The sequence below is a fragment of the Protobothrops mucrosquamatus genome, unplaced genomic scaffold, assembly GCF_001527695.2.
Source record: "Protobothrops mucrosquamatus isolate PMUCROS unplaced genomic scaffold, P.Mucros_1.0 scaffold804, whole genome shotgun sequence".
Lineage (NCBI taxonomy): Eukaryota > Metazoa > Chordata > Lepidosauria > Squamata > Viperidae > Protobothrops > Protobothrops mucrosquamatus.
Window position 1 is genome coordinate 506965 of NW_015387070.1, and position 10614 is coordinate 517578.

Below are 10614 nucleotides of genomic sequence, written 5' to 3' on the forward strand. Positions count from 1 at the left end.
TTAGCCAAAACTTTTGCAAAAATTTTATAATCCACATTCAACAAAGAAATAGGTCTGTAATCCTTAAGTTCCAAAATTTCTTTATCATCCTTAGGAATTAGGGAAATGAAAGCAGTTGTCCATGAATGTGGAATTTGCTCTCCCAGCATAATTCTGTTGAATAAGGTTTTTAGAGGTTGTAACATTACATCTGATAATAGTTTATAGTAAGTTGCCGTCAAACCATCTGTGCCAGGAGCTTTCCCAACTTTAAGTTGCTTAATGGCGTTAGAAATCTCCTCAATAGTAATCTCTTGATTCATAAGTTTCTGTTGGTCCAATGTAAGCTTGTATATAAGTGAGGACTGTAAATATTTATCAATATCTTCACCCTTTATAGACTGTATCAGATACTCTTGTCTAAATTAAATAACAAATATTTCAGTAAATGTGGTACAGGTACTCCTCAACGTATGGCCACAATTCAGCCCAAAATTTATGTTGCTAAGTGAGGAATTTGTTAAGTGAGTTTTGCCCCATTTGACGACTTTTCTTGCCACATGTGTTAAGTGAGTCACTGCAGTTGTTAAATTAGTAACAAGGTTGTTAAGTGAATCTGGTTTCCCCATTGACTTTGTATGTCAGAAGATTCCAAAAGGTGATCACATGACCCCGGGACACTGCAACCGTCATAAATGTGAGTCAGTTGTCAAGCATCCGAATGTAAATCACGTGACCATGAGGAACGATCACTAAGTGAACTGTTGTAAGTCGAGGACTATTTATACAGTGTTGGGTATGTTCGTCTTTTCGGTGTTAGTGTTACTCACATATAACGGCATCCATTTTCATTTGCATCCATAATGGGGAAAAAATGAGTGGCTAGCAATGTTGTATATTATAAAACAACTCTGTATGAACTGAAGGATGGTATTCTTCCTAACCAAAAAAAAAAGGTTGTACCTTAGTTTCCAGCATTGTGGCATTAGCAGCTGGTGAAGATTCAGTGGTGGAAGTTGAAGGGAATATGTGGAAACTGGCATCCCGTGGCGATCGCACAATCTCGTTCTGACGATATAATCTATGATGGCGCAACTTTGACACCCAAGCATCAAATGTATCCTGGGACTTTACCTAATTAAAAGATCAGTGTGAGTGAGGAATCCAGTAATAGTATTTGATTTCCCTTTTTCAGCATAACTTGAAAATAAAAATCAGTAGAAATACTCCTTACTTTTAAATGGTAGATATGCTCCTCGGTGTCAAGATCTATTCTACGTGCTTTCTTTTTAATTGACATAACCGATAATCCCACATCTATGCTCCCATGAACTTTTCCTTTCTGAGTCTGAAAAAAAAAAGAAAAGTAAAGGTATGCACAGTAGGAAATAAAAGGCAAAACTGGTAACTTGTTGCTTTTTTAGAATGAACAGACAGATGTGTAGCTTTCTGGGATATAATGCAAAGATACATAAAATAGCAAAAATAGGAAAAAGTTGGGAAGACATCATGTGCTGCTTATCCAGGACAGGATTGTTATGTAAGAAGTGCACTGCTTTTTTTCACACATACATATGAACATTTCATAGGCTGAGTAAATAAAAGATGTGGAATAATTCTGTATAAAACTATTTTAAGAACAAAATTAAGCAAATGACAGATGTTTAAATATGAGAATGAAAAACAAGCCTGAGGCTATGATTCAGATAATCTACATATACGTACAGGCAAAAACTACATATCTAATTTAAGTGACATTTCTCTGACAGCTACTTTCATTGCTAAAGAAATAAATTCAGATTAATGAAAGCTATGATGATAAAAAAAAATGGCTCATTTAACTCTGGTAAGATGCATCATTCATATGCAAATACTAAAGATCAATTTATACTGATAAATAACAATAGTTTGTGCCCTCATGAAAACTTACACCTGTATAAATTTCAAAATAGGCCCGAAAGCACAAACTACATAAATAAGCATATCAACTCCTATTTGTCATCTATTATACATATATTTCAGAAATAACTGAAAATAATGTTACCTAAATAGTTAAGTCTGCCTCTGAATAAAATATCAACATGTTCTGAACCAATTTCCCCTCCCTACAATTATACACAAAAGAAAGATTAATTATAACTAAGATTGCTTTTGTGTTTTAAGACCATTTTGTACTGAAACTCTTCTTTTATAAAATAAGTAACAGAATGTACTTAATTCTAACATATATAGATATATAATCTAAAACAATTACGGAGTTCTAAAGTTGCAACAAAAACTAAATTAAATTCATATTTAAATCTACAATGCTATAGGCCTTGTTTGTTTTATATTGCTGTTTATTAACAGGGATATTTTAAGTTGCTATATTATGTAGTTTCAGCAATAAATATTTATTATTCTAATATTTTTCTAAACTTGGCTAGATTTTTTCCAATGTATATGGAATTATAATACAATTATTATAGTAAAAATAAATGTTTTGTTATGGTCTACAACCAACTTATAATTAAAGTAAAACAAAGTTACAATTTAAAATCTCTAACTACTTATTATTACAGTAAACCCTTGATTTACCCATCTTCATGAAAAATTGGTTCATGAAAGCAATGGAGAAAATTCATTTACTGTTTTATGTATTCCCTTTGCGATTTAATGGTTATTCAGATCTAACAATCATCCCTTCCCCTCTATTATTCTGTAAAATTGAGGGTTTGCTGTATTTTGTAGTTCACTGAGCAGCAAATGGCACATACAGAGTTTCCAAGGCATTTGACCTATAAGACTCAGGTGCTGCATAATCGGTGCACTGATGTGATCTATCAAATAATATTGCAAAAGGCAGAACACTGATCTGACCAAAGTAAAGTTTCAAAGTAGTAGCATTAAGGCAAGAAGCTGATGTGCTTTTGGTTTTAAATCTTAATAATTTAAGAGCCAGAGGGCGGAGTTTGCTGGCTCATTATAAACAGGAGTTTACCCTGTCAATCTTAGTTGGAGTGTGCTTTGTTCCCTGATGTAGGGAGAAACCACAGGAATAAGATTTCATCTCAAGGTGATGAAATAACTGCTGGAAAACAATCAAGCTCAGAGACACGAACAACCCAGCAGGTTAAAAATTATCTAATTGCCACAAATAAAATCTGGCAAATTATAAAACTGAAAAATCCAGAATGTTTGAGAAAAAAGGAGGAGGATGGGGGGAAAATTTGAATTGAATGGGAGGATTTGTACCTTTTCTCTGCAGTACAGGAATATCTGCATCCTTACTGGAACTAAGCACCCAAATAATATGTAACGTTCATTTTTCTTTTAAAGGCCCCAAGAGTTACTTACATCAATTGGTGACTTTGAATATTTCAACATTCCATTGTCCAGAACAAAAAAGCGCTGCAGAAAAAAAATGTAGATCACAATGCAGTGGAGAATATATAAAACTATTAATGAAGACATAAACACATTGCATGCAGCAATAAACATCATTACAATAAATGAAGGACCAAGCTAGGGGTAGGTATTCCTAGCTATGTGGTTGGTCCACACCAACTTGATGGAACATAATCAATCACTCAATCCTAAAGCTAAATCATTAAAGTTGCTTTGTGAATTGAGCTATGGTATATGGCAATACAACCCATCACTTTTTTTTATAAATAGCTTACAGGATCATACTGGAACAAAGTATTTTCGGAAAAGGTTAAAAAACAGAACCTATGTAGTCCTACTGAATAAGGAGCAGAGAAAAGAAGGATCTATAAGCCCTTCAAACTAGTCTAGGCAAGAAGCACAAACTAATACTAACGCTACCTTTACTGTAAGGTTATAGAAATAAAATCTTGCAAGCCTGAAAGCACCTCTCACATCATTTTATTTTTTTCTTTCTAGAAAACTTGGGCGGGTGCCTTCCTGAGATGCCTTCCTACACTCCTTTTCCTCCTATGGACTGAGATACTTTGGCATGACAATTATCCAGCCTGCAGCTCTTTCTCCTGCTTCCCAAGGTCATCCCAATAGACCATGACAGAATCAGACTGACACAAGCAGCACTGCAGCATTTGATGCAAACCCTGCCCCTGTCTATGTGCACTGTGATGTAACAAGGATGCCTCAAAAAAGAAGAGCTTTGGATGCAATAGTGCTTTCATCATTCTGACAAAAGCAGCAAGATTCTGCAGCTTATACCGATAAGGGGCCTGTCTGAATTTCTGAAAGTGAATCTGCTTTATTTGACAGAATTGAATCAAGGCATTCATGGGGCAATGTCAATAACCCTACTGAATTACTACGCCTGAAAGCTTGCCTAGAATTAGGTTTCTGAAGGCTAGGATGTTAAGCATGTTTACTTGGCAGAACTCTTTCCTGATTTCCTGCAAGTCTTTGCATTTGGGATAAGAATTAAAAGACACAAAGTCAAATTGATACACTTTTTATAAGAACCATTCCTGTCATATGCTTCTCCAATCTCAGAAAAATTCTTAACTTTCTTAAACATCAAAAATTTACCCAGTTTCATATCCCTGCATCATCACTTTGTTCAATAACTGAAGTCTGAACAATTACTTTCACAATAATCAAACCAACATTTGATATGACAGACAGACAGACATTATTGAGTTTTAAGAAGAATAGTAAGAACTAATACAAACTAAAAGAAAGAAAGAAAAAAAGAGATTTTAAAAAAAGTAAAAATACCAAAAAAAGGTAAGAGGAAGGTAAAGGAAAAAAGGAAAGTGGGAAAAAGAGGATATTAAGAAAGATATAAAGAAGTGACTTTCAATCGTCTTCTCAGCAGGTATAAATACAATTATAATTCAACCTCTCTCTCTAAGATTACTTCATTGCTCTCTTCTTTCTATAGTCTATCCTTTCTAATCATCAAAACTACAAATCACAAGTCCACAAAGGGTTTCCAGTCACCGCTAAATGTAGATACAGTTTTTTTCTTTAATCAAATAAGTCTGTTTAGCCATTGCATTTGGTATTTTCTATTCCATACAAGTAATATACTTTACTGTGACTTGCATATGCCTTCATACAGAGAATACAATTTATATTGCAGTCTATTTTATCTCCCGTTTTTTCTCTCTTTGGGTATGTCTATAATTGAATAATACATCTATACGTTGAGGCAGTTAAACCTCTTTAAAGGGTATATGATCACATGCTGCTTGTTTTTAGCCCTGCAGGAAGGTTTAATCATGTTCACTTGAATGCTGAGAAAATTCAACATATTACATGAGTGCAAAACAAAGAAAGACGTGAAAGCCTCCTTCAGATTCTGCCATTCAATTCAAGGTCAGGGACTAAAGAGGTAGGCATGGTTCAACAACTGCTCATCAGTTTCTGAAGAGAGTTCAATTTGCTACAGTTCATGATGAATTTTGTGTGATAATTGAAAATAATGGCACCTAACATGTTTTCCACCTATTTTACCTTGTGCCAGCCTTTTAAAGGCCATTTCCTTTTCTTCAGCATGAATCCTTCATGTTTGTCTGGCTTCTGGACATTAGTCTGGCCAATTTTCAAGCCTTCTATAATTTCCCAGTTGTCTGGCTCCTGAGTAAAGGGGGAAGAAGGGGAGGGAACAGAACCAAACAGATCAAAATTTCACTTTTGTGGCGCCTATTATTCAAGTTGTTTTGGCAACCCAGTACACAGTTACATAAAATCTATTCCACTGAATTCAATTAGACTGCCTTTAGTTAGCAAATAAAAAGGAAACTGGATAGTACATAAACCACACTGAGAATATAAATGTTTCAGAACTCTATGCTATGGAAATTACTAAGGGAAGTATAAGGTTAAACTATATAACTGGTAACTCCTAGGAAGTACCAGTTTTGGGGGTATCTTATTCCATTCATAATTAATCATGGCTAAAATCTCCTTAGTTCTATTTGGGTTCTTTTCCAAAAAAATGTTTGGAAGAAATCTGGTTTGTATATACATATCTGAAGTTGTAGCAAGCAAAGATGTCATCCATTTGCAAATGAAGCACCTAGCCCTAGCATAATAACTAGGTACATCAAGGCACAATAATTCTAGAAGCAATATTTCAAATTGTAAACATGTTCTTTTATTGGAAACAAATGACGAGGGGTGATTTGCAGCATTCTGCATAGCAATAACAATCAAAATCACGCTACTCATCATGCTTGGTCCCTTAAGTTTTTTTATAATAGAACAGAGACGTGTAAACAGCACTTCTATGCATTACTGATGTAATATAGGGATACATTAAAGGACTGTGTTATGTTGAACTGAGCCTTCAGTAAAAAAAAAAAAATCATGATGTACCTTGCAGTATTTATATACAAAATTATTCTCAAAATCCCATACAGGTAGTCCTCAACTCACAACCAAAATTGAGCCCTAAATTTCTGTTGCTAAGTGAGGCATTTGTTAAGTGAGTTTTGCCCCATTTTACAACCTTCCTTGTCACATTTGTTAAGCAAATTACTGCAGTTGATAAATTAGTATTTGTTAAGTGAATCTGGCTTTCCCACTGACTTTGATCACATGAACCAGGGACACTGCAATCGTCATAAATATGAGTCAGTTGCCAAGTGTCTGAATTTCGATCACACGACCATGGGGAGGCTGCAAGGTCGTAAGTGTGAAAAGCAATCATAAGTTACTTCTTTCAGTGCTGTTTAACTTCAAAACAATCAAAGCAATCAATTAACTCGTCGAGGATCTGAGCTGGAAAGGACAAAGCTACAAAGGGTACCAATCAGGATGGGTTCTCACTTAATGATTGGTGGGATTATGTTAATAACAGCAACAGGGCCTGCCGTGATTGCCGTCACTATGGAATGTGGTCACCGTGATGTCATGCTTTATGAGCGGACTGTTTAACAATCAGGTCCCAACTACCGTTGTAATTCAAGGGCTACCTGTATGATTTCTATATAATAATAATAATAATAATAATAATAAAGTTGGAAGGGACCTTGGAGATCATCTAGTCCAACCCCCTGCTCAGGCAAGAAATCCTATACCATTTCAGACAAATGGTTGTCCAGTCTCTTCTTAAAAACTTCCAGTGTTGGAGCATTCACCGCTTCTGGAGGCAGGTTGTTCCACTGATTAATTGTTCTAACTAAGGAAATCTCTCCTTAGTTCTAGGTTGCTTCTCTCCTTGATTAGTTTCCATCCGTTGCTTCTTGTCCTGCCTTCAGGCGCTTTGGAGAATAGCTTGACTCCCTCTTCTTTGCGGCAACCCCTGAGATATTGGGACACCGCTATCATGTCACCCCACGTCCTTCTCTTCATTAGACTAGACTAGAGGTAGGCAACCTCGGCTCTTTTATGACTCACAGACTTCAACTCCCAGAATTCCTGAGCCAGCCATGCTGAGGGGAAAGAGAGAGGTTTCCAAGCTGAGCCATGCTGGCTCAGGAATTCTGGGAGTTGAAGTCCGTGAGTCATAAAAGAGCCGAGGTTGCCTACCCGTGGACTAGACATACCCAATTCCAGTAACCGTTCCTTATATGTTTTAGCCTCTAGTCCCCTGATCACCTTTGTTGCTCTTCTCTGTACTCTAGAGTTTCAACATCTTTTCTTGCAGTTTGCTTAGTTTCATATGATTCGCCTTTGTTCTTTTGCCAGGAAGAAAATGCACTGATAGTATTCATTTGTTTTTTTCATGTGCCAGAATTTATGACAACAGATGTACTGTGTTTTCATTATATGCAGCACTTGCAGACATTTTTATTTATTTATTTTCAATTACTAGAATAATTTTTAATTTTAAAAATCTGTTTCTTAATACAATCTTTCTTTCTCATAATGCAGATGAGAAACACGTGTTTCAAGAAGCTGTAGGATATTGTATCTTTATAATTTTCTCCAAGGTTTCACACTTTCAGCATAGGGCTGAGCAACCTCTACAGTTATGAAACCCAGCAGTGATGATTCAAGGTGGGGAAGATGGGGAGGATAAAAAGGATACAAGTAGTCCTCGAATTATGGCCGCAATTGGGCCCAATTTTCTTTTTTTGTTAAGCAAGGCAGTTAGATGAGTTTTGCCCCATTTTACAACTTTTCTAGCAACCATTGCAAAGTGAATCACTATAACTGTTACATTAGTAACACTGTTGTTAAGTGAATCTGGCTTCTCTATTGACTTTGCTTGTCAGGTTACAAAAGGTGATCACATGACCCCAGGACACTGCAATCGTCATAAATATGACCCAGTTGCCAAGAGACCAAATTTTGATTACATGACCATGGGGATGCTGCAACAATCGTTAAGTGTGAAAAATAGTCATAAATCACTTTTTTCAGTGCTATTGTAACTTCAAACGGTCACTAAATGAACTGTTGAAAGTCGAGGGCCACCTGTATTAGATTCCTTAGAGTGAATTGGTATAATTAAAATTGACCAGAGAAGGCACATGCAAGGTCCATTTCAAATAAAAGTCCTTTAATTAGTGGATTTTTTTTCAAAAAATAGTTGATTAAATATAAGAGTGCCTGGCTGAGGAATTCTGGGAGTTGAAGTCCACAAGTCATAAAAGGGCCAAGTTTGAAGACCCCTGATTTAATGCAACCATTTCAGTGCTTTGAGGAGTGGCAGTTGGCTTATAGTGTTGCTGCAAACAAATGATTTGCATAGCCTTATTGAACACATCCAATTATTAAATACGTTCTGCAACCACTTACTTTTGGAGGGACCAAGACTTTACTTACTTTAGATACAATGACTGGCTCATTTTCTAACAATTGTTTCCCAATAATCAAGTCTGTGCTTCCAGCAGAAGCATTTCGCTCTAACACGTGACCACTCTAAAGCACAAAGAAAAGAATGGAGTAAATTTTTGTCACAGAAAATAGTTCTCATACATAACTAAGATGTTTTGAGGGAATGGAAATACACTGTGTTCACACAAAACAGATAACATATCATTACCAACCTTTATAATTTAATATTTTTAATATTTTAATATTAAAGCACAGAAATATCTTATGAGATATTGTTACCCAAGCTGATTCAAATGGAAAGGCAACACATATATTTATTCTAATAAGCAAAATAGACAAAGTATTTTCAAATTTTAGTACTGAATGTTATTTCAATCAGTATCTTAACATTCGACAGGCTTTTTCTGCCAACTTAAGGTATTACTGTATAATTAACTTTTTCCCCTAAAATTTCCAAAATTAGGTTGTTATTATAAAATGGCTTACATCCACAGCTGTCTTGTCTAAAGTTCAACAGGAGATTGTGTACATACTCTTCTTATATAAAGTGAACATATGTGAGACAAGAATGGATTCATGTGTAGGAATATTATAATCGGGTTGCAGAAATTCAGACCACCAATAACAGGGCAGCCAAGATGTAAAGAAAAATCTGATTCTTTCCCACATCTAGTAATTATCTGGATTTTTGCTCCCAAATGTAGTAACCCTAATTATGATGGTAGATGTTACCCATAGCAGAGCAGGTCCATTAGACTTCACAGATGGATACTTTAAGAAAAAACTTGATGAAATATCTGAGTGGATTCACTTATACACTATAACAATGTGAAAATTAATTAGATCAAAATAAGTCAAACCGTCTCTCTCTATGCTTGGAAGATAAACATGAGTTTGACCCTGCCTTGAGCTAAATTAAATTAAATTAAATTAAGTCAAGCACAGTACTATAAAGCAGAATAAATGTATTCTTGATATATGTGTTTGAAAGTACATAGATTTGAATATCTGTCTTGCAATGTTCTTTTGAAAGTGCTTTCTTTTAAGGAGACTCACCTGTTCCTTATCAAAACATAATTTACAGAAAATTGAGATTTTAAAAGAGCAGAATGTTGAAAGAATCGTCTTTAGATGCTTGATATTTGCATAAGGAAATCATGCTCAGTTAAAATTTCTTGAGGAAACAATTACACAAATACACAATTTGTCAAAAGAAATTTACAGAAAGTTGGTAGTTATCTAGCGGAAGGTTAACAACAGTCTACTGGGGACATTTTAATTTGGACTTTTGCACCGAGAATAAGTTGGGCTCAATGGATTATTTGAGCTCTTCCACCTGTATGATTCTAGAATTACACTGGTTAATCAGCTTCTGCCTGTTGAATGGCACCACTGGGCACAGCCCAACTGGCTTGTTTGTATTTTTGATCCAGGAATATTTGTCAATATGCTACTATATATAAATCTATTTTTTCAGACCCTTGTTTTAAGATAATGGTGCGCTATCTATCTATCTATCTATCTATCTATCTATCTATCTATCTATCTATCTATCCATCTATTTTAAACAGTAATGAGCCTGACAAGAGATTATAAAATGAAAACAATCCAAGCAAACTGAGGTGTTTATTCTGATATGATATACTATGATCTGGAGAATCTGATGTTTCTTATGTTTGGATGGAGTTACATTGCCTCAAAAACAACAAGTGTAAAGTTTTAAAATAGTCTTGAAGGGGCGTTGTCTTACCTGAACGCCTTTTCTCAGCAAAGAGGAATGTAGACTCCACGTGTGGGTGTTAATTGTCCTCTAGCCCAATCAGACCAAACAATCAAAGTCGCCACGCCCCTTCAGGGTCTGAGCATGCCCAGTTTCGAAAAGGGCGAAGCCAGTGATTGTTCTGTACGACGTGATGGCTCCTGAAAAAT

General features: G+C 35.5%; 1 protein-coding gene across 1 annotated transcript in view; it reads right to left on the bottom strand.

Moving 5' to 3' along the window:
• The window catches only part of OSBPL6 (oxysterol binding protein like 6), an 86643-nt gene that overhangs the window by 46523 nt on the left and 29506 nt on the right, over nt 1-10614 (bottom strand). Inside the window, exons 3-7 of the mRNA XM_015818847.1 lie at nt 8674-8769; nt 5413-5535; nt 3316-3369; nt 1214-1327; nt 943-1113 (exon numbers count right to left, since the gene is read on the bottom strand). Coding sequence (XP_015674333.1) covers nt 943-1113; nt 1214-1327; nt 3316-3369; nt 5413-5535; nt 8674-8769 — 558 coding nt within the window. The remainder of the gene's footprint in view (nt 1-942; nt 1114-1213; nt 1328-3315; nt 3370-5412; nt 5536-8673; nt 8770-10614) is intronic.